The 25,963-nt window shown below is 37.5% G+C and overlaps 1 protein-coding gene across 6 annotated transcripts in view; it reads right to left on the bottom strand.

The window, feature by feature from the left end:
• Positions 1 to 25,963, bottom strand: part of LOC139977965 (single-stranded DNA-binding protein 3-like) — a 95,536-nt gene that overhangs the window by 53,184 nt on the left and 16,389 nt on the right. For 5 of the 6 annotated variants that reach the window (XM_071987849.1, XM_071987814.1, XM_071987817.1 and 2 more), the window contains exon 5: positions 9,080 to 9,181. The exons of the other annotated variant lie outside the window; for it this stretch is intronic. In XM_071987849.1, coding sequence (XP_071843950.1) covers positions 9,080 to 9,181 — 102 coding nt within the window. The remainder of the gene's footprint in view (positions 1 to 9,079; positions 9,182 to 25,963) is intronic. 6 annotated transcript variants of the gene reach the window in all.

The following is a 25,963-nucleotide window of genomic DNA, read 5'->3' as shown; positions in this document are numbered from 1 at the left end:
GGTTCGAGAGGCGAGAATGGTGGGATGGTGGAGCATGATCCAAGTGTGAAAGCTAAAGCATGAGGCACCACCAGTCAATTCTCGTCTGATCAATCACATCGGCTAACCTTGGAGAATTATTCATGTTGGACAAACACACTCTTGAATAAAATCTAGAAACGTTATAACTAATCACAGCCATGTTTTCCGTCCTAGAGCCACATGATAAGACATGAGGGCTCATGTCTGCTGTTACATACGTAGACGAACAATTATCAAAATTAAAAGAAAAATGGAGAGGATAAAGAAAGGGCTGCGCAATGGGTTTCAGTTGTTGTGATGAGGATAGAGAAGAGAATATAGATATATGCTGGTGTACAAAAAGGGACACGGTACAATAGCCAAGTATATTAAATATCATGATCAGCTCTAAACGTAATAATAATGATAAAAATAATTCACAACCATTACTAACTCACATACATGTATGTTTCTATTCTAAGCTTGACGGAATATATCGTTAGTAATCATTCATAAACAATTTTCCTACTGTAACCAACCAGCGGATGTACAGTAACTTGGTTGGTAGTATTACAATATAACAGCACTACTCTCTCACTCTGTTGACATGAGATGGAACCTTAGATCATGAGATACAATAGAGCCAACTTTACACAGTTTGTGAATCCAAACCGTTTTCATACATTTGAGAACACGAATGGGACAGTCTTACGAGGAAGATCTACATACACTTAATAACAACAGAGCAATCTCAATCCAGTCCTAGGATACGGGCAAATTTTGATTTTGACTAAACTCAGATGTTTAAAACCAGGTAGAGAACAGGACTCGAATTGTATCATTGAATGTTGACTCAAAGTATGTATGCAGTAATATTTGACTGAGTATTACAACAAACTCTGGTTGATTTCATCTTTATTCACATTCAGATACTCTCCAGGGATGTGGTATCTCTAATACGCTCCCATACAGTTCATCCAGGCCATTAGTTGTACACTCACTAAACTGAGCCTGTCACCCTATCTTATCCCCCATCATATGTCATTTGAACCTCCCATCCTCCGCATTCCCTGTACCGTCTCCTGGTAGAGCATCTTTCCAACCTCCCAACCACATCAATCCACTTCACAGTAAGATGAGCAAACATTTTCATCAAAACAATTCCTGCTATAAAAATCTTCACAAAAAGGTTGCCAGAACCCTAAAAATTGCCAAATCCATTTGAACAACTCTGTGACACTCACTCTATTGTCCTTGCACAGAGCCGTAACGTATCATTTCACTGCCACTGTAGCAATAAATTCAAAGAAACTCGACGATTGTCATCGGGAAAATAAGTTTTGGCATTATGGTCTTCGGTTTTCAGTGTTTCCATTCTCTGAGCTTCTTTCTTCTAATTGTTAACCTCTTCTCCCTTTTTTCTTTCTTTTTACTTTCTTTTTTTGTTCACTAAGACTGGTTACTACATTCAAACTATTCCAGGGAACCAATTCCATATGTAAAAGCATAGTACACTTCTATAAAAACACATTTTACTATTGAGACAAAAGTAAATCGATGCAAGCGTTTCGCCAAAAGACGGAGACTTTTCTTATATGACATTGTAAGCACTGTCTTACAATACATAGTTATCCATAGTCATCTTCATCACCTATAGTATCATTGAGATGGTAGTTGAAGCCAAACAAAAGAACTCATACGAAGCGATGAATAAGGGTATAGTAATAATGTACGGTAGGTGTTTTACTTGTAACACGTCTGAAACAAATTTTTATGCGATTGGTCAACGAATTTTAGCAAACAGAAATGAAGAACTAGTCAGAAAACAAAATATATCATTAATGATGACAATAAGATAGCAACACTTGGGGAAGCTCGGTTATATGGTTCCTAGTGTAAGTAAAACTGTACAGTTAGCTGTTTACAGATCTCAGAATCATAGCAACACTATCGCGTGGAAGTGTTCACAAGCACGCGAACACACTGGGCGAACTTGCATACAAATGTGCTGGGTGATTTACTATGTATTTCAAGGTTCCACTTTCAGAATATTTTGGTATGAAAAAAGGACTTTAGATAACACGAGTGAAGGTACTTGACAACAATTCATTTCACTTGAAAACTTTGAAAGGATATCCATTGATCTCTCCTGCCAAAATAACGAACAAAATTGTATATATATGCTGTTGTAGTGATCAACTCACAGTACCATTAATGAACTGCAGTCAGAGACTGCCATTTGTCTGTGATATATGTCAAACTGCAAATGTCCTTCAAGCTTTACTTTAACACTTTAATCACCTTGTTAATTTATGCTTGAACCCTGATCATGCACTTGGGAATGTTTGCTGAAATAGCTGTGAAGATATCCCTGTACTTAAAAATTTCAGAATTTTTGGAACAAACTCTTTCTGCTCAAATTCTCAATTGAGTATTAAACAGATCTCCTACAGACATTTCCTTTTAACAACTTGTTCAAAGTGATATAAAACAAAACCAGGCATACAGTCTCTTCTTAAGAAAATGTTTTGATAATTAACAACTCTGCAAAGTAAGACCTTTTCCACATCAGTGACGAGACAATACTGGCAGGGAGATTCCCCTGCGCACTTTCTTTAACCCCAATTACCAACTGATTAGTTGTTAACAACTCTAGTCAGATTTAGACAGAGGCCCTATCTTTGAAGATCCATTTGACATTATATGACCTTACACAACCCTTGACCTCTTATACTTGCACATCTTTTGCACATCTGTGTACCAACAAACCAAACCACTGTCCCCAGTTTTCATCCAGATATATAAGTTGAAATACCCTTAGTGTGGAATTTATTTTTAAGCATTTCATAATTTGCAACTGCCTTGACCTGAAATGACCTTCCTCTTGCCTTTTTTTTGTGTGCTAACATTAATCAAGTCAATGCTACGGGCAACAATTTGGACAACTTTCATAAGGCTCTAGAAATTAGGTGACAGTTTTTGGTTGTTTACAGATAGATACTTCAGACCGATCTACACGCACAACGCTATGAGAATAAGCACCATTGGCTATGCGAATTGAGCTACATAAACTCTCAAATTTTAACAGACATGCAAGCGAATCACTGCTGCTCTAACACAGAAACTTCTCTAAAAGCCATATCCCCTGATCGCCCATGTCAGTTTTTTATTCAATTTTTATTTTTTTAAGTTTTTTTTTTTTAAGTTTTAGTACTAAGTAACATTGTTTCTGAAGAAATTCAAATGACTTTCCAAACAGTTGGGAGGTTAATAACTACAGTAAACATTCTGAAAAATTTTTCTTTCGGTTTCAAATTTGGCCTACATGTCTTCTTGACATAAGATACTGTAGGTTTCAAGAATTGAGAACGCACTGGAAAATGCCATGTGTTGCTTCAGTCGCGGATTTCCTGATCATGTAAATCAAGTATACTAGACTGAATTTACAGGCACGTCTGGCCTTACCTAATACTTCAGTATTTACGAAGACTGGGAATTAAACCTGCAGTGATATATATAAACGCCGCGCACATGCACAGACAAATGTCTGATTATATAACTAAAGAGAAGTGCATGCTGCCTTACACTAGGAGCAAACTACACATTTAGTACTTCCTTGATAATTCTTCTATGATCACCCTTTTTTTTATCTCTTTTTTTTTGCTTCAAAGAATCCCCCTCTGCTTCCTGTAGTGCTGTTTCCAGGGGCCTACATGAAGGCATCGCTGCTTGCCGCCTACGAGCCTATTAATTGTTAAAGCAACATTCGCGACGTAACTCCCGATGAAATCATCGACATGTTCGTGAAAATAAGTACTACATAGTATTTCTAAGGCATTTATCACAAACCCGCCCGCTGTATAAGTTACTACTTTTCAACACTCCTTGTACATATTGGGATTTTTGACAAAAGTTGTTTGAAATAACTTATGAAATGGTTGGATATCTCTAGGACCCTACACAAATCAACAGGAATTTACAAGAAGTACTTTCTTCTTTAGATAATAAGTTTTCACGTAAGTTGCTAGTGATTAATGGGAACAATATTTTTTTGTAGCTTCTAGAAAAATGTCTGGTTTCGGAAATTTAGGAGTGACGATACTGCCTACCTCCTACCTACTTAAATGAACATTCCTCAATCCTACCAACCTACTAACTTGTGCCCACTGTGTTCAATGATGGGACTCCGCCCACTTTAGAATAATCACTCCATGGCATAATTACTCGAGTTAGACGCAGCACCACGGTAGAGCAATAGTGCAGACATTATGAGGAGACAGGTAGGGGAGAAAGCAAAGTATTACTGTTACTTCAGATGATGTCGAATAATGACCTAACAATGACATCCTAAAAAGGACTCGCGACCTCAGGTCACCGAACATCCCAAAATGACCCACTACTCAACTTACTAGCCCACTACACCTAGTAGCCCAAGTGAAAACTGTATGAATATTCATGCATTTTTTGAAAATCAAAAAGTTGGGCTTCTCCCAAAACCTTTTGGAACATTTAACCTACCATAACCCACAATCTATAGACCTGGTGTTTCTGGAACACCCCACTGTGTTTTAAAACATACTAAAACTGTAAGTTGTAAAAGGTTAATCAAAATTCATAAAACAATGTAAAATATGAATTATTTTGTTACTCCTTTTTTTTCTTTTCTCTTTAAGAAGCAATCCTGACACAGATGGTCAAGAGTAATAGATTGACCAATCCTGATTGACCAAATCCAGATTGACCAATCCTGTCACAAGAAACACTGAACTAACCATCCTTGAGGGGTGAGATGGGCAGTAGCCATAAAGGGAGCAGCTGCTTTACCAGGATTGGTCAGTGCTGAAAAGTTGACCTCATGTAGACAGAGTACAGCAAACTTGCTTTTGTCGAGGTGACAGGTAGGTCGGGAAGAATGGTTACCATGACAGGCATGACTGTTAAGGCACAGATCATACACAGGGATGTAAGTGCAGCGCAAAAAAAAAAACCGGAAAACTATTCGGAGACCCCGGGTGAATGCCGTCCTGACACATCCTACTCCTAGCCCTGACTACTTACACACTATCGTTATGTTAGGCTAGCTCAAAAGTATTAGCACTAGCACATCCTCCTCCTAGTTCTGACTACTTACACACTATCGTTATGTTAGGCTAGCTCAAAGTTACGAATACGTCACAGCGAACTCCGGAAAAAAAAACAGTCTCACATTCGAATGCGATCACGAATATCGACTATCATATGAGTATCTCGTAGATTTCCGCCGCTCACAAATATCACAAGCGTTAATTCCGAAACTTATGTCGAGCACCAGCAGTTAAGAAGATGTGAATTAGGCAAGGTTTTTCAACGACAAAATGAGCTATGGCGATTTGAAGTTCGCACGTACGCAACGATGTTCACATGGCACAATGTTGTACAGTGCAATGCGATGTGTAACAGGAAATGGTATTTTGGTTGATCGATGAGTGAATTTGAAGTTAGCTTGCTGCAACGGGCCAGGCATTTTTGCTGCGTTGTGTCTTTGATATTCGTACAATTTTGTGGAAACTTTATTGGAATTTAAAAAAAAAACGGATTTCCGTAAAAATACGGAAGACTTACATCCCTGCATACAGTAGATATGGTATTATTGGCATGGGGAAAGACTCACGTCATAAATTTTCCTAAATAACCCCCAACAGTGCAGACACATTGTTTTCTCTGTTCAACTATTCCGAGAACAAACCCGGGGAACAATAAACCATTATGCTAAGCAGGTAGTATTGGGTTCTTCTTTGTCACATAATCGTTCTTTGAACCATGCCTTTCATTTTGATTGCACTAACAAAATACTCCACAATTATCCTGACTATTAGTACTGTAGACTAATGTAGAAAATAGTGAACCGGTACAACAACGCATACAATATGACAATATTGGCATTACATACTGTGAACAGCCAAAAAAGCCTCTAGATCATATACAAAGACATTTGGGTACATGTGCATATTATAGTCACAGCTAAAAATTGTCTGAATATCAGGGTAGGGAGGGGGGGTGAGGGGAGGGCGGAGGCAAAATGGCAAGACTTCAAACGCAAACAGTATGCAGTCAACATAGTTGACACTTTATAAAAATTATTACTGATGCAGAGCTTTGCATTTTGAATGTTAAAATTTGAAAGGAAAACTAACGTACACATATCACATTGAACCACAATAAAGTATTTCTTATATTGTCAGAGCAACTACATGCAAACATGTTGCTATTAAAAAATATGGACAGACCTTTAAGATGGATTCAAGACTTTAATATTTGGATAGTCACTTAAAACTTTGTAATTTTTTACAAATTATGAACATAATGCAATGATGATAACATTTGAGGTTATATTGTCTCTAGTTAATTTTCCATCCTATATTACTGTAGGGTTTAAGGCTCAATTTCTTGAAGCATAAATTGGAATCTATATTTTAAACTTGACAATGACAAACATGAGCTAATCACAGAGAATACAGTGTACTGTAACATGTAGAGCTATGTCAGCCATTGTCTTTGGTTACACTATATTTCTCTCTTATGATTAGCAGTAGTACATTCTCTTGACCAATGACAGGAAGACAGACTCTAAGCTTACTGTACAATGAATGCATACTGAAGTCTATTTCTACAAGGCTTTGGCAAAATTGACTTTTTGTTATCCATTACAGTGACAATGAAGCCAAAAACAAGACAATGAAGCCAAAAACATATTAAAAAAACTGATGAAATTTTGCACACAAAATTTCTTATTTCTTGCATATTTCTTGCATTTTCCTTGACTTGAAAAGGACACAGAAGGAAAAAAGAAAAGAAAAAAAAAAAGAAGGAACTTAGCATAATATCGAAACAGCCTAATCACTTGCCCATGTGGATGGTAGCAAACATATAGAGTGTATGGAATAAACCAGAATATGTGATATGTTTTTACATAAGGACATTTTCATGTATATCTTTGAAGTAAACAGCCTAACTATCCCTTGCACTGGTAATTATATAGTTTTTTTATGAACCAAATGAGTTTGTTTCTTAAAGTGAAACCAGTCCACAGTGATAAGTACTGCAAAAATCTGAATATATGTAAACTGCTCACATGAAAATAAATTGATAGGGTGACCATGCCAAGCAGCGCTAATCACAAACCACCAAATCTGATTCATTGTACACTAGATTCATGGTGGTTCGCTTTATAAACATAGCATTCAACATTCTTTTTTTAATCTGCAATTTCTGAGAAAGTTTGTGTCCTATTTCGAATGAAAGTACAGCCCACATATTGTCTGGCTCAGCAGTGCAAATTAACACATGATCAATAAAGGGTTTGTGGGATTGCCCAGTTTGAATTGTTCCATCACAAAATAACAAAATTGCTAAAACAAATTGGAGTTCTATAAATATCCCCATGGCTGTGGTTGATGCCAACTTCACAAGGAAAAACGTTCTTCCAGGCTACAAATATTTAGCTATTATTGGTCTATTAAGTACTTAACCAATGTAATTCCGAACGAAAAGTAAACATGAAGCCTTCACTTGTCATAATTTATGTCCTTGTAGACATGGTCAATAAGGCGACACTCTGAAGTAAATAAAACAAAGATTCCTTAAAAAAAAAATTGATCCCTGCAACAAGTGGTTTCTTGTATGAGAGGATGATGTGTTACAGTGGATTAGAAGTCGCAAAGCTTATCCATGGGTCAATCATATCACCAGGAAGTTTATCCAGTCAGTATGTCAAATACCTTGGGAGATTCTGAGTGGGATATTGTAATACGTGGTGGGTCTTGGTAATGTTCTATATCAACGTGTAACCTATAACCGTTGCAGGGTTTAACAGGATCCGATATAAAGTTGACAGGTCTTGAATTTCAAACGCTTAGCCACTTGCGGCAACATGAATGTGCTTAAAACCATAAAGCCAAGAAGGCTTAGTGATTCCTCGCCACATATAATAAATTTGCACTATGAGAATATCGACTGTATCCTGTACATCTATAGGCACTTTTCATGTCCGTAATAAGTTGGAACCACATACAAAGTGTGAAGTTCATAAACATTTTCTTTTTAGGAGAGCCTATGTCGTGATTTCACCATCGTAATTCACCCAGGGACATTCTTATCCAGAAATAGTCAAGTGCAATTTCAATTTGGCGCCCTCAACCATGTCACTCGGTAACTGGTACCTCTGTCTCTGTGAGAAATAGTTCAGTGGCCTACATCCATTTCCCTATGTACACTTAAACAAGGGCAATGCAGTACAGCGAACTTGAATGTCAAACGTATAATGAACTCTTTTGGCCTTGAAAGACATTCGACTCCCAAAGTTGAATTTGATAGCAGAAATTGAATATTAAGTTAACAAGTTGGTATCTGGCGTTCAACCAGACCGTCCTCCCAGAGTCTCCTGAGAGGTACAAAGCCACATGTCTGTGCTGAAATGTACCACATACATATTTATATCCAAATACAAAACAACCAAACCAGCAGGAAAATGTCTGAAATGGGGGAGAAGAGGAACACACAAAGACAGCATGCTTAACATCAACTATCACATGTACTTTTATATCCAAACAACACTGGATATTAAAATAAAATAAAACTGTTAGCAAACTGCTTATCCACTAGAGAGCCTGTGTTGCAAGTGAATGTGTAAAAGTGAGTTGGCCTGACGTTTCGATCCTAGCAGGATCTTCTTCAAAGGCTACATGACAAGTAACAGTAACAGAAGGGACAAAAACACACACAGAATACAAACAGGTTAATGAGCAGTGTGAACACAAAGAGATAGATGTAAGGGGATTAGTAGATAATGGATATTATTAGAAGAGGATGGAGAGTAAGATCCCACCAGAATGCAGTCAACATGGTGGACAACCTTTTATAAATTATGCTTCCCATTTTCATCGTGGTGGTGCCACACACACTTGTTAGGAAAACCTAGTATATATATATATATATATTTATATATATATATCATTCAACCACAATAAAGCATTTCTTGTATTTTTCAGAGCAACTTATCGCCGTTTCCCTTTGCAAACTACAAACCCCAGCTTCAGCGTACCTGAAAGAAACCTGGTGGTACAGGTCCGCTAGGGGGCGGACCTCCTGGCATTCCATCTGTGGGAGGCATCTGGCCCATGACTGAGTTCGGTCCTGCCGCACTCTGTAACAGAACAACGGAAACAAGGAAAATCAGACATGATTCAGAACGTGGACCTGGGGGGGGGGGGGGAACAGAGGAAACACGACTGCCGGTTTCTCGTCCAATTTTGTGTCCACGGAAACCTCTAAATAGTATTGTCAGCTTTATGCAAACAGAAGTGAGAATTCGCAGAAGTGAGAATTCGCAATCTGGCTCCTTTGACTGGTACAAACAAGGAAGTGAGAACCAGATCAGAAAAGCAAGACAGACTCTCCAACATAAAGCCACATTTAAATTTAGGTCAGCGGTATTTCTGACTCCCACAACCTTGTATCTATCTTCAGCACAATTTAATGTACAAAATGTATGTATATATACACAACGATTAAAACGAATATGAAACTGTACGATACTGACAATGAATACTAGATTCTTAGTTTTTGAATCATATCTCATAGATCCAGGGAATAATTTATTAGGTATCCCAATTGCAAACAAAGCAAAACGGGCAGATTGCTACATACAAGTGTGAAGATGTATAGTACTGTATAGTGTTGCACACAGGTGCCATCGTACTTTTACAAGTTCAGAGCTTTCAAAACTGGGACACATATATATATATATATATGAACATCAGCTTATTCCCTGAGATTGCATGTAATTTGTATGTGTAATGAAAGTTAGATAGTAGCATGGCAAATGATAGTCGATCCAATTTGCCAATACCAATACTACTGTCATAGGTGTGGGTGCCAACCTGTGGACAATAAATGTCACCAATTAGCACATAAAGTGTCACTAAATGGTAGACCAACAGTGTTGTAGTTGTTGTATGGTACATGGAGAGTGGCAGGTGAGATCCAATGTTTCCTTGTCCAAACTAAGATTGAAGCTTACAATCCTAGATATTACTTGATTTCCTGTCATATTTCTTGCCATTTTTACAACAAAGATACATCTAGACCAAAAGCATACTGCAGACGGACTCTACGTTGTTCTTAAATATTTTGTTCAACATACACTGTCTCTCTATGGCAGCAGCTACACAGTATCTTAATTACTTGAAGAGTTTCGTTGTAATACTGTACTAACTACCAACATGCACAGTGCTTTAATTCTCCTTGTGAAATAAATTTTAAAAAACTCAAAATCAGCTAGTAGTGTATTCTTTCATAACACAAGATGCTGCCGAATCATGTGACCCTTTAACAAATTCTGATATTGTAATCTGTAGACCAACCAGTGAATGACACCAGAATAAAATCCTGTTTGATTTCCACGAAACCGATGACCATGGAGTCACTCTTACAGACCTTGCAGAATTGTGCGGGGGTCCTCGGATTGCAAATTCGGCAATGATGATGATGCAGATCATGGTCGGTAATTACTATTATGGTTAGATTCGCCCAACACAGCAGAGCGTGCAGAAACGTTGTACTCAAAAGCCAAAGTGAATTAACCAGGTTACACACATCTAGAGTCTATGCATGCTAAGTTCTTCAATACTGCCCTCATTACCTTTGGGGCATAAAATTTTGAATTGTTGTTTTGGTTTAAAATGAAGTCTGTGTTCTTATTTATAAGTACAGTATTTATCACAATTTGTTGAGCCAATCAGTCATTTTTTGAAAGCTGTATGTAGAATTAGATTAGTGTAGATGTTTTTATGTTCTTCCCCTTAAATTGCTGGAAATGTCTGATAGTCAACAAGTACTGTAGGTGCAAGGTCTGAGGTTGTTAAACGTTACAAACGATTTCTGCAAGTTACGTGTTTGGTACATTCTTTCTTTTAACTCCCTAAATGTTCAGTGGCAGAAACACCAACTGAAAATTGACGGAATCCAACCACTTCCTCACAAAAAAAATGACTTTGAGATGAAATGAAAGACCATAATGTTGTGTGTTATGTTATATCTTCCCAAAATGCATCATTCACGATCAGACCTCCTTATTTGAGACAGTTGTGACCTGCGTGTAATCCAACCCACATATTTCATCTGTACCCTTTATTTTGATGTACGTATTATTCTGAGTCTATACATAACTCACACAGTCGGTAAATAGATTCTTGTAGTCACCATCCTACCTGTTAAAACTGTATTGTAATCTTGTGCAAGAATCCTAATGAGAATTGCCTTTTTAAAAGCTACACAGTTCTAATTTTGGAATAAGCAAATTTGTTCTTTTCCTTTGCAGTTGATTTGTGCAATCAGTATTGATCAAACCCCCACACTGTAAACAATAGGTCTACCTAGTCAAAATCTTCATTACAAGCAATATAACACTTAGTGGTAGCATACAGTAGTAATCTATATATTTGTGTACACAGCCTTGGATGAAGGAGCAACTACATGCACGCATGCAATATGTACTTTACGTATACCACATCCATATTATACAATGAAGTCCTTCAAGTCGAGGTGTCCGTACAGTACCCTTCAAGAGGCCTCCCTGAGAGAAGTCGAGGCATTTCCATAGCCATCAAGATGGTTGCCACCAGCAAACCAATTTGCCTTAATTAAGGTTCTCTTTTCCATTGGAAAGAATTGAAACGTGTATATTTTATCACATACGTACATTTTTAAACTTTCGACAAATGGTATTAGCCCTGTCGGTAACTATCGCAAATTTATTTGGAAATGTTCTCGGTTGTGTGTCTTTCCTTATTTTAGTTTCTAAAATCTCCATTTTACGCTGCATACATGACAGTGTTGATCACGAGGGTTGCAAACAGCTGACTCGGCCAACGATTGCTTTTGTTGTACGGGAACCGGTTGATCATTACACTCTTGTTTCATCAATCTTGTACAACATCGATATTAATATAAAGTGAAGCAAACGAACCTAGGTAGATTAGTCTTTGGTGTTCTACAAAGCATTTTACAATATGCATCCAGGTATAGCTAGCAGGTTGAAGAGTTCCTTGCCAAAATATGGATACGACATAATATTACGAGATGTTCAATATTATACAATATTCAAATTTGTGAAAAAATTGTATGGTGTGGGGTGGGGGTGTGCGGGGTGGGGTGGGAGGTGCGGGGTGGGAGGTGCGGGGTGGGAGCCATGGGATGGGAGGTGACATGAGGCTGTTCCAACAACCCCACGAAATTTACTGGATCAGGTATTTACCAACAGTGATATTAATATATGTACCTGCCTTCAAATACAAACTACTGCAGAGCTGACAGGCTGGAGCCGTTATGATTGAAAATATTAATGACAATGTGAAGTCGTATGACAGGGACAAATTTATGGAAAACAAAGAAAACTAAGTAAAGAAAGAGAATTGGTACATTATGAAAATATCATTTACAGTGGTATAAGTGCACCATGGAATATATCATACTGCTCAGCTGAAAGCTATAGCCCTTGTGAGATCATGTGATTCTGCCAACATTCTGTCACATTGTGCCACCGTGTTTGAATGACTGCCATTTCGTCATTTTTCATTCGATTTGGCTGAAATTTGGTCAGTTGTTTGGGTAAGTTGAGTTTTGCAAACAACATGCAATCATTTTATAAATTTGAAGGTCATTTGAGGTCACAAGAGTTTATTGTCTGAAAAATGAACCAGAAAGCCAGTGATTCCTCCCCTTTCTCGAAATACTGTAACTATCTGACTAATGTAGAGCAAGTGAGTTAAATTTGTCCAAGAATTAAACTTGTGAGAACCAGAAAAGCTTTTTAGATGTTACCCCTGGTGGGCATCTACCATGTCATTCACTTATAAGGATTTTACAGTCTAATTGTTTTAGACCGACATTTTTGAAGAAGTTTTTTGAAGAAGTTGTTCTAGATGTGAAATAAAGACACATTTTACCAACTAAGGGCTAGCAAATCCCTTTAAACATATGTTCAGCTAATATGACATTGTTTATGCACTGTAAAATATTTTCTAGAAAATGGCCAAGTTTTCCACCATTTGCGATAACCTATTGACCCCTTGAGCCAGTTTGGTCCATTTGAGATAACCTATTGACCCCTTGAAGCTCAGAGGGAAAAACCCTTATAGGAGGATTAAGTTCACGTTTAAAGCAAGAGTATTAAAGTTCTCAGAAGCAGATTTCATTACCTAGATGCCAGGTTTGTTTCAATGAAGACTTATAGAGCCCTTTCATAGAAATAAACTGAACTGAATTTGACACAGATTAATTGAAGCTTTAATCATGTTTAAACGTTTTTGCAGACTTTGAGGCCCTGTTGACCACATGTGACCTTGACCTCTACAAATTGCGATAGGATTCTTGCACTCACCAAGCTAGATCTACATACTTAGTATGAAGTTCAAGAAAGATGTACTTCTTGCGTTATTGTGTTTACCAGGTTTTTCAGACTTTCTTTTAAATGTTGACTGAAAATGACCTTTCACGTCCACCAATTTCAATAGGGTTCTTGTGATCAATAAGCTGAATCTGCATACCAAGTATGAAGTTCAACAAAATGTACTTTTTTGGGTGATCGTGTTCACAAATTTTGCAGACTTTTAGCTCTGTGAACCCAAACTTCACAGAAAACAATAGGCTTCTTGTACTCAATAAAATGGATCAACATACCAAGTATGAAGTTAATCCACCATTAACTTTTTGAGTTACCCTGTTTACAAGCAAGTGTGACATGTCACACATACATTAACACACAAACACAGACACAAACGCCATCCAAAAATTCCTTTTGCCTCCGGCAAGGAATAAAAAAATAGTACTACTCCTCCCAGAGGGTTTGTCTAAATCTGCTGCAATGTTGTGGATATTATGTATGAATGGTGGTGAACCAAACTTGTTCAGGAAAAAAATATTTTTGTCATCAACAAATTTCTCAAATAGATTCTTAGCTGTGCTTCTGCAGCATTGCTGCTCTTGGCATTTATACTGTATGTGATATTAAGGGTATTTGTGGCATTGAAATAGTTATTGAAATAAGCATTGAAATAGTTATTGAAATAGTTATTTTGAGGCCCACAATTCAACTCTTCCAACTGGTAGGTCATGAATGAGACACGGTCTGAGATTGCCACAATGACATCAAGAGCAAACCATAGATGCAGTTCTCACATTATGTTGGTGGCACATCTCAATGTCTGCAGTATATTACCTAGACATAATTGGGAATAGGGTTAACTTGTGTCAGGTGACAATATTTATATGTAAGCCCACACATCATTCAGTTTCATTTCTCACTTTGCAACTGTTGGCAAGTACTACCACTGAGCAGTGTCAACATAAAATGCCTGTATACGAATTATATTAAATTTAAATCTTACTTCAATGACAGCTCTTGCCAAAAATTATATGATAAACAACTCCTTCCCAATTTGTGTAGTGGATATATAGCATGCCTAAATACCGTGCAGTAACATTTTGGTTTTATATGTTAGGATCTCATACTGCAATGTAATTACCACAATAATATAAGAACATCCTACCAAAAGACAAATTTATTGCCCCAGTCTATAAAACTTTTGGCGAGCTCGATGAGAGGCTGCTTCTATGTTCTGTTACTTTCGTGATGTGTTTCCTAACATAACTTACCATTCATATTACCTGGAGAAGACGATGCACAACCAATACACACTGTATAGGCATAACCACATGATGTGATTCTAGATGAATCTTAATGTTACATGGTAGATAACAATAATATAGCTGTGGACAGTCCCTGGATTTCATGTGTGCTGTCATCCCCCCTGGGCTATCGACAACTTTTTTCAAAAGGCCCTGAATAATGTTACCCATTCATTGAGATCTATAGCTTTAACCTAGGCCTAAGCTGTGATGTTCTGCTAGGCCTACTACAAACATAAATTTCATTCATGGCTCACAGGTAAATGCAACCCAGATCATTGTATAATTCCATATAGCCTGTAATTCACACGAAAATCATGTTGCACCCTTAGGAGACAAACAATAAGGCTTCCAGTGTCCTTCAAGCTTTTGGCATTGGATTTTTATCTTAATTACACAAAATAGTTGATGATGTGTTCCACCACCTTGAGCATTTGAGAACATAGGACCACCAAATATACACTAACATAACCTCACAATTCATTCCCCTAAATTAAAATGTACAATGTAGGTACTTATCCCTGAGTTCAAAATGAGGAGAATGATCTTGTCCCATGAATTTTTATTAACAAAATGTAATGGTCACCTAAATAAATGGGGAAAATAGCATGGCCACCCAGCAGACCACCTATGTGTTAACTTTTCACAAATGATACCAGGATGCTGTAAGTTAGAAAAAACAGTGGGATAAAAAATGTCATTCTAGTGTAGTGTCCTTTACTACAATACAGTAACTGGTTCATTTACTGCATTGCTACAAAATCTACTATCTAATGCAGCAGTTTGTTGCTTGTACATCCCTGTCAGCCTGCAAGATGTCCCTGACATGTATTAATACAATGAACACCCACCCACACACACACACACATGCCGCACACACACTAATCAACTTTGTGTGTATCAAGTTTTCATATTCACCACCAGGGTCACAACACTATGTCCTAGCCAACCAGCAGAAGGAGGAAGTGCGATGCTTGTAACAGCACCTTGACTCTGCCTTAGTTGCCAGCAAGCTCATTATGCATGCAGACTTGTTCATTGAAGATTGTGTACTGAGAGATCATGTGTGTGAGTTCCACTATTAACTTTGATGTGGTAGTCAGTGTAAACGTGTGCACAGGGCAGATTACAATAGCAAAAGCAATGATAAATAACAGATTAACAATCGAGGGTGCTAATTGTGTAAACATTGGGAATCAAATGACTTACACCCCCAGGAGTACACTCCACTACAAATTTACATGCAATAATCCAACAATACTCACCGCTTGCAAATCAGATAATAAGAAACAAGGGGGGAGGGAGAAGGACTCGGGTTAGTTAGCATCCAGAGACAAATATTTAGTTGGATGAAGAAGGATGATACCTGATGAGACAAGAGCAGATCTGCAACAGTGAGGGCAGGATACTTCCAAATTCACTGTTTCCAATATGACCACACACCAATTTATTGACTATTTTTGGTACTAGACACATATATCCTATACGGAACCCTAAGTGGATGCCTAGCCATGAACACATGTAACCGAAAAGTTGAGCTAATAAAAAAGGGAAATAATGGATTGTCGCTGACCTAACATACTAAAGTCCAAAAGTCAGCTACCGTGATCTATAGATGAATGAAAACACTGTAACGTTTGGTATCCTGAAATGGGAAGAGGGGAAGAAGAAGCAGAGACTAATTTATCCAGTATCGACTCGCAACATGCTATACAAAATGGTCGGCAAGTTGCTGAGATGTATAAATTATTACCTGCTTCGCAAGGGAAATATTTCAGAGAAGGGGGATTGTTACAGAGGAAGGGCAGAGGAAGGGATACGGTATCTACTGCTTGAGTTATTCTACTAAGAACATCAAACCAAAAACCAACAGCCAAAACAGCCAATATCATTCCAAAATCAGCACAACATACAGCCATATAGCCTCTTAATATTTATAGAGCTGTATAATTTTACAAAATTTAACCACTAGACGTTGTCAGCTAAGTTTCTCAATCTGTACAAAGACTACTGCCTTCTTCAGTGAGAGCTGTACCTGTCTAATATTTGGTAGTGCTTTGTATTAATGAGCCAAGTACCTAAAAGTCAAACAATGTATCTTCCTTTCTTTTTCTTTTTTCTTTTTTATGTCTGAAATTCTGATACAGCAAAACAATGAAATCTGTTTTAGCAGGGTCAAACTTAACAGAGCTCGGAACAATTGATACAGCAGCACAGCATAAAAACGTCAAACAATTGAGGGGTACGACAATACAGTTGTTACTGTATGTGGTGCACATATTGTGATTGCTGGAAACCACTCCACAAGAAGGAAAAAAAAAAATGGAATGAGACTCTTTGTACAGTCGGTTGTAATATTGTAGTCACTTAGTTGACTTAGCACATGTATACAGATATATGTACATACATCTTCAATGCAACTCAATGCAATCTTCAAAATGGAAGCATCTATATATGACCTTTTGCTACAATGTGTTGGTTGGTTTTGCATTCTTTTGTTTTTAATGCTGTTCTATACTCCAGTCATATAAAAGTGATAAGTTTAATCTTCCAATTTTATTCCGAAAAAAAATGAAACAAAGAGTTGATGAAGTTGTTTTTTTTTCTCTTTTTTTTTCAATCTTATACCACTGTGATAAGGGCGGCATTTCTGGAGGTTGAAATATTGGAGGGACTCACTCCTTTAAACCTCATTTGTGAGAAAATCTTGGAGTAGGGGATGATTTTATATCCAGCATCACATAGCACAATGCTATATTCAAATATGTAATGCAATGTATTATGTAACGATAGCCCAGAAGTGGACATTCATTTAAAAAAAAAAAAAAAATCCATGATAGAGTAAGAGAGTGGCAAATTATGTGGAGAAACGCAGAAAATCAAGAGTGACAAAGAAACAGGCTGACAGTCACACAGACAGATGGAAAGACTGACAGACCAATATGCAGTACAATGCATTAGTTACTCTGGTTAAATTACATTCAAAGACTACTGTAGCTACAGTATTAGAGCTAACAAAATAAATTTGCATTTTAACATCATCTATCCAAGAGTTTTAATATATTTAACATCATGGTGACGGAAAGTTGAGGGCCAAGTCTGCAACTCGGCATCGTAACTTGCCAGAAAGAGTTGAGGGATGTTAACTACCAGTGACAAGCACTACCTGCTGTAGGCCGCAGGATCGTGTTACTATGAACCACAGTGGTGCACCATACCGATATTCTGCTCAACTACGAGTAGGTGAACATCGACGAGGTAAAATCTAAACGTGTAACCATTTCCTCAACCATCGCACAGACTGTCTTCTTCGTATTACTTACAGTAGTCAGGGGAATCAAACATGAGACATGGGCACAAATGGTCCACATACATGTATAATTGGCCTCCAGTTCTCAAGGTATTAATTAACCATAAAATGAAACACTACACAAATTCAAAATAATGTATCCATCGATGGTAGCCGTAGCCGTAATCATACACAATGTCAGTGTGATGCAACATATAGACAAAGGTCAATGAACAATGGAGAAACTGACAAGGAAATTATGAACAATGGCAATTTTTTCATACTTTCCCAGGGTTTAAAACAGAGCGAGATTGTCTGCAGTGCTTACATTATCGACGAAAAAAAACATAGACTCTACTATACAAAGCAAGTACCATGTTACCAGACTTCACTTGCAGTATAATAGTACGTACTATCTTTGTCCTACATAAAGTGTTTTTCTGCATCAAACAGCAACTAGACCGTATCAATGGTATGTCAACGATTTGAACATCTTCAAACAATGAATCTACAGATTGCCAATATAGTGTTTTTAATACTCGACGGAACACATTTCATCATAGATGTACAGTATGTATGGCAGATATCCAACCGAATAATGTGAACACGTTCACTGCTTCCAAGGTTGTTGCACTCACTCTTATTGGTTAACCGGCCAAGGTTGCCAATGTACACTGCACAGCAGGGACGAGCATACAGTACTTAGCTAAATATGACAGCAACCTTAGTCACGATGATGACCTATGACGATCAACAACGTCCCCAGCTAAATATCTAAGGAAAAAATCTGCCAAAGTTTGGGAGATGTGGGGTTGTGATAATTTGTCAATGTGTGGTGTCATAGTGCTAAAAGAAGGTGAAAATTTCCCCATTTGCAGATTTCAAGGCGAATGGACATCGAGTTGACAGTAAACGAGTCTTACGTCATGTTAGGAACTTCAATATTGTAGCTAAAGCATACATGTGCAAAAGACATCCTAAATACACTGGTCAGATAAACATTGTTATAATAGATGAAGAAAACCATTATTTAAATTTGTAACATTTTTCCTGAATGGTACATTCAGAAGGAGGAGTAAGTGGGCAGTGCCCAGCTAGCGAGTGTGCAGTGCTACAACGTTCCACTGTGTAGTTAGGTAGATGGGAAAGTGCAGATGTGGAGTGGGAGGGCCAAAGTAAATTTCAAACATATATGGAGCTTAATTTTGTGATCTTGTTCAAGTCTTCCAGCTTGTTTAGTATGGTACTGTACGGAACACAAAGTGTGATGTGTCCCAAATGGAACCAGATTAAATGTAAAATCCACTTTATTTACAGTAATTTAGCATTGAGGGCCGGACGTAGAGGGTGTGCACAGTGTTAAAAGGTTACCAGTTCCTTCTAGGCACAATAGAACGAGAGTGCTAAGGTTGTGGGGAAACAGCTAAGCAAGGAACTAAGTAAATTTTTTGTATATTGAATGACACATTTATACAGTATTGAAGGGTCTTACAAATACTGAACTGTGGACTCAAAATCTGAAGAACATTTTTTACACGACATGAAAGCAATGTAAACCTGTGTAAAACAAATTTATAAACTGGGATATATGGGATTGAATTGGAAACATGTCACAAGTTACTATTTGGTATATTGACATTTTATAATGACACTGTAAAAGTTTATCAAAACTTGTTCCAGCCATATAACAGATGACTTACTATAATCTGCATTTTGTGCATACTACAGAACAGGACTTGACCAGAGCGTAATCCAATGTCACACAATTGCAGCTTCTGAGAGATTCTTTATTACACTATTAATTATGTCATTTGTTCCTGCATCTTCATAGCCAAAGTGTTGTAAATTTATAGGTTTCATGCAATGCAAAAGCAAGGAAAATTTCGACAGATATTGTCTGAGACAACCAGGCCTTACTTTTAGTTGTGTGAACAACAAACTTCGTTGTCCTCCCCCCCCCCCCCCCTCTCTCTCTCCCAAAAAGGCATAGGATAGTAACAATGACCAATATGTGACCTGTAGGAGAGGAGTAGGTTTGGTTAACAGAACACCTGCTTTAAGGATGATACCAATGTACCTATTTGGGAGTAGATGTTACAATGCAATCAGAACTTAATGTAAACAACTTGTCGTTTGTGAGTCTGTTTGTCGGACAGACGACTTTCAGAGTTGGTGGTGGTTGTCCAAACATATATTTGCTCGTCTCAAGCAACTGGACGACCGATACTAATTTGCCTTGCAAGGGTTATGACCATGAATACAAGACAATCTGGGACAGTCTGATATTCCTCTTATATGCCACATCCCCTTTCCCACATCCCCATCCCCTTTCCCACATCCCCTCCCCTTTCCCACATCCCCCTCCCCCCTCTCAGACAATACCCAAATGATATAGGTGACATAAAATTACTTTAGAACTAAAGAATATGGAAGAGTAACAGACCAGATACTAATCAGCTGAATGTCTTTGAAGACCTGCTATTTGTCCAGTACATGTTTACAGTTCAATTATATTGATCAAATTTTCAATCTTCTGGGGAAGTTATTAAATCAATACAGACCAGGAAACAGATTTTAATCACTATTTTACAATATTATATATGGCTGTTTGGACAGTGGTTTCAACCAAGTGAAGATTTGAAACAGTTGTTACTTGTAACTCAAGAAATAAAATTTTTGATACCCATTTAATTTAGTAAATTCAGAAATATTTTCCCTTCCAACAATCATTTAAAGTGAGATCACATCCCAATTTACAATTTGTTCAAAAGTTGACCTGAGTTTACTTAACTAACCAGTGTGAACCACTAATTCCCTCCCTCCCAAAAGCTCTTCCACCAGGCCAGATTTTAACAGCCTTTGTCTGTGTGACATGATGATTAGTTTCAACAATTCCAAAGACCACAGAGGTTATGCAATAGGCGGATTACTGGTCAAGTTTACAACTGGGACTACACAAAGAAACAACCCATATGCCATGTTCTATTTTCAACAGAGCTCATCAAAGCACTACTACAGGAAATCATCAATCGTTTCGACTGAGCCACTATTAAAAGAAGAATGGAAGCAGTGAGAGAGAGAGAAAGAAACACATCTACGTACAACAAACAAAGACTTGCTCTTGGCACAAACATCTTTTTGTCTTTCATGAATTACAAAGAGAAAGAAATGCTGTGGGATGGACTGACATGAAAAGTCAATTAAGATCAGACAAAGCATTGGTGTCATAAGAAGCTGCTTGATCCATATTATATATAGCTAAATGTAGTCCATTGTTCTGCATGCTGAGAACGATAGCAAATTCCGTCATTATTTCTCCCTATATAATGACGAAACAATGTGAACCTGAAATTGCTACACAAAAATTATTATTACGGAGGTGGGGCACTCTTCCCCTTAAGATTCAACGGCAGTACTTTTAAACAAAATATTCATCTTAAAATAAAAATTTCTGGCAAATAAATGAAGGGCAAGGGTTATACATCTGTGGACCACCATATAACATGTTTCACAAACGTTGGCTTGATCATTCGATTACCTATACAACTGCATATAAGGGTGTTTCGTGGGTATTCATATCGAAACGAAGCATCTACAGAGTGCAGTTACCCGACATGTTTCAGCACTGATGATTTTATCAATTTTGGGCTCGCATCACACATACAAAGTGACACTACGTTGCAATTTTTCCAAACGGCAGTCTTACAGTTTACTAACGGCCCAAGAATAAATTAAAACCATGTGATCTCGATTAAGATGCAGCCCGTCTTAGGTCGTAACGATGGGATAGATGCTGCTTTGTTCTGTGAGCCAAAAATTGGAGAGTTTAGAGAAACTAATTAGCCTACTCACCACACTCTTTCTGCAGTAATTTTCTCTATTGCATTCTCTGTGTTCAACGTCATGACAGGGACAGTCATTCAAGGCCATTTGGCTACATACAGACTAAAGCTATTCCTTGCCGGTGTAGAAGTAGACCCACCGTTATCAATCGGTCGGAATAATACTACATCTCTTTGTTTACGGCCTCTTGGCGAGCAAGACGGGGAAAAAAAGTGTCTGATGATGGAACCTTCCCCGGGTACAGCTCGACATAAGATTACAATTTTCTTTTTGTCAAATTCAGACAGCCTACATAATTTAACATTCATTAAGCAAAGTGATTACCGATTCCACTCAATTCTATATTTTTGGTCTGCCCATACATGTTTTCCACAGTCCTGACTGGTATTGACGACATGTAAAAAGTCTGACAGGAAATATATCCAACATCCATTTCTTTTTCTTTCGTTGTTTTTCTGTCACTGTCGTCTCCGACGGCAATTCTTTTTCTTTCGTTGTTTTTTTTCTTTTGTTGTTTTCTTTTTGTCAGTATATTAATAGAAATGAAAGTTATGAATTCCTGGTCTGCCAATGGACTACATTTGTAGAGAATTTTAGTATCGAGTACTTTCAATCCAAATTTCACCAAAATCAATCAACCTGTATGATGTAAAAGTTATTCTGTGCTGTACTGTATGTACTGTATCTAACACAAATCTATTTAATATCCCAGGAAAGCACAGCATATTTGTGAACACTAATAATATAATTATAATAATCTGTTAACACTAATAACACTAAGTGACAAGTGATGGTTTTAATTCAACAGGTAAAGGGCAGGCAAACTAGGGGGTAGCGATTCTCAGAACCGCTACCCATACCCATGCAATACAAAACAAAAGGAACGGCTCCCAAACTTCCCCCAAGAAACCTTCCCAATCAAAAGGATACATCACTGTACTTATCGGGATGCATATGAAATATGACAACTTATTCTTCCTTCCGAAAACACCAAAAAAGGACCTAATCTTAACAGAACTTTTTCCGAGCAAATTGGGTCGAAATCCGAGCACAAAACAAACGTTCTAGACACTTTGGGTGGTAGAATGAGAAAGGAGGTCATTGGCCGGAGGTTCGGCCATAGAGGGCGCAGTCTTAAAAGGTTACCAGTTCACTCTGGACACAGTAGGACAAGAGTTTTTAGGTTGTGAGGAGGCAGGTAAGCAAGGAGCGAAGTAAATACGTTGCTTCAGGGTTACTTAAAAATCACTTCTTAAAACCATTTTCAACTCCCCAGAAAGTGCACTAGGCTTTTACCCTGTACCAGTTGAATAACATAATTGCCTTTTCCCATTAAATGTAAAGTAGCCTATCATTCAACTTAAACTGTTCAGCATGCGTAAGTTTGATATTGATGATAAAGTTTTATGTTGATGCTTTTCGCAAACAAACAACACAAATCCCATATCAGTGGTTCATTGGCTTGTCAGTCAAGTCACATTTCAAATAATAAGTAAAAGTAAAAAATGTTTCACGTTTTCTAATTTGTTTCATCTTATCTTTTCTTTTCTTTTCCTTGTATTTCGGCCGGTATGTTATTAGTACTAATTTACGAAAGGAAAAGTGTCCGAACAACAGAATATTCAGCATCAAAATCAATCACTTGATGTAAAATATCTAAATGAGTGTCCTAAGTTCCTAACCTTACTCAAATAATGCTTGATGAGTCTGGTCAGATTATCGGTCAAATGCAACAAAATAAAAGTTCCTGTTTTCAATGTTTAAATATATGCTATGGAAGCTTCAAATGAAAAGTTCTATCAACTTCAGGTTTGATGTTTGTTTTTCCCGGTACGTGCTCAAACTCATGAAAGATGTACTTTCATTTTGACATTACAGCTAGATATAACACTTACAAATGCAGGAAATCTGATTGAGCTACAGTACAACAAAACACAATACGGTACCTGCTTTAACCACAGCAATGATGATTTCATTGCTAATTTATTTCCGGTTCATAGTACTACAGTCTTTAATTTACTCTAATGAATCATATTTATCATCTGGTATATCATTGAAAAGATTGTATACACTTTTAAAAGATCTTGATATTTATGTTACATTTCCAACTGGTGCGATTTACAAACTGAAGGTTTCTGACTACTGTAAATTTTTCTGTCTCGCTAGCAACATCACCCAATAAAGGTTTAGCAGCAACAAAGCTCTAAAAGGTCTCCCAATATCGTTTTATTTTTTTAAATCATGACTTCCTCCTTCAATACTTTCTACAGTAAAATTAGAAAAGTTGATCTTATAACATAACAGGTCACTACTACTGTATGCATATATATGAAAATGTACTCTCTACAAAAAATAAAAAGAATTGTTTAAGCTTCTCTGGTTACATGCTCCTTTAAGCTAGCTAACATAAAAGAAGAAAGAGAAAAAAAAACCAGTGCCTGAGTCATAACCAGTGAAACAGAAGAATTCACTCAGTGCCTCGGAGAAATCTTAATGTGTGTATATATGCTATTTTATACGTTGGCATTTTGGTAAGTACTGCTTACTGTACTGTACATAGCCTTGTAATGATGTAGTGTGGAGTACTACATACAGTACATATATATAGTAGTGTCCCAAAAGTAAATTGTGTGGTATGTTGCACTTGCTTTTTTATTTGTTTAATAATGATACAAAGTCAAAGTACAGATTTTGTACAGAGTAATGAGCGAGCTTAAGGATCTCTTGTGCCAAAGGTTAACAATAATACTGGTATGATCCTTACAGAGGGTGTCAAGTTTATAGATACTAAGCAACCACTGTGCCTATTAAATAATGACAGTTATACATGTATTTTAGTTTTTAAAATACTGCACTATGGTAAACACAAATTTATGATAGTTCCCCAGAAAGACAAAGAACAGTTCTAAACCTACTGTACCTGTAGCATATATCTTGCAAACGAGTTTATATAATTCATAACTAAATTCTTCATATGTGGTAGGTAGCATATAGGACAACTACTGCACATACCCCATGCAGTAACGCCAATGAAGGAAAACTACTGTTTTATAGATCTTACGCATATGGCAGTTTACGAATGTAAGGGAGCTCATTTGCTATGTGGGGTGCATGAAATCAATTTTCGCACAATGTGCCAGGTCTTTTAAGACACCTTTTCTATCTGTTTCCGGTCCTTTCATTATAATGAGCAAAGTTCTGTCAACAAGTACTAGACTGTGGACAGACCGTGGACATACTAAAATATTTGCCAATTAGCCAACAAGGCCCATAGAAACTGTCAGAAAATGATGAACCATGTAAGTCTAGATTTCCTGCAACATTTGATGAATGATGGCCCTTGCATGTTACACAAGGATTCCCACAACAACATCAGGCATATATATATAAACCATGTACTTCTGAATGGATGGAAGTATCACTGAATTTGGCTCTAATTGTGCACTTGTAGCAATGCTTTGATATTACCAATATACAGATTGTTCCCATTATTTTAAATGTGCTATCCACTCTCCACCAATAATCTGTTCAAGTAATTTGTATGAGTTCACCAAAGATAGTGCTACACAACATAAAGCGGGAGGTCTTTCCGCATAAATTCGGATAAGCCTGGGTTTCCAAGGTTTTATCAATTATTTAGAACGACCGTTATTCACTGTTAATCGGATACTGAAGTATCTCTCATCTCCCCCCATCCCTCCCTCCCCCCTCTCCCTCTCAGACCTTTGCAGTCTTTCCTGTCCCAATTCTGACGCTCACAAACAGTCATACATTGAGAGATGATATATCCTAAAATCCTCCCTAGATTCTGTCAAGGCTTCATAGGATATCACCATTTTGAAACAAAGCCTCAAATGAGTAGCTTCTGAAGCGTAGCAGCAGTATGATAAGGCCATTGCGGCAGTAGCAGCGGTGGAGGGAAGGTAGACCGCACAGGCAGCAGCAGAGTTTTATCAACCTCGCTGCGTCCCTCCGAAGCAGCTTCTATTTACATTCCCTAGGGGCCATGTCAACAGTTTCTGGATCACAGTTCTAACAAAAGCTTTAAACCTGATGAAGAACAGTTTACCAACCTTCCTCTCACAGGAGGGGAGGAAGAATGCTCTT

Source organism: Apostichopus japonicus, chromosome 2, assembly GCF_037975245.1.
Source record: "Apostichopus japonicus isolate 1M-3 chromosome 2, ASM3797524v1, whole genome shotgun sequence".
NCBI classification, from domain to species: domain Eukaryota; kingdom Metazoa; phylum Echinodermata; class Holothuroidea; order Aspidochirotida; family Stichopodidae; genus Apostichopus; species Apostichopus japonicus.
Note: the sequence above shows the minus strand (reverse complement) of the source record. Positions and strands in the feature narration are given on the sequence as shown.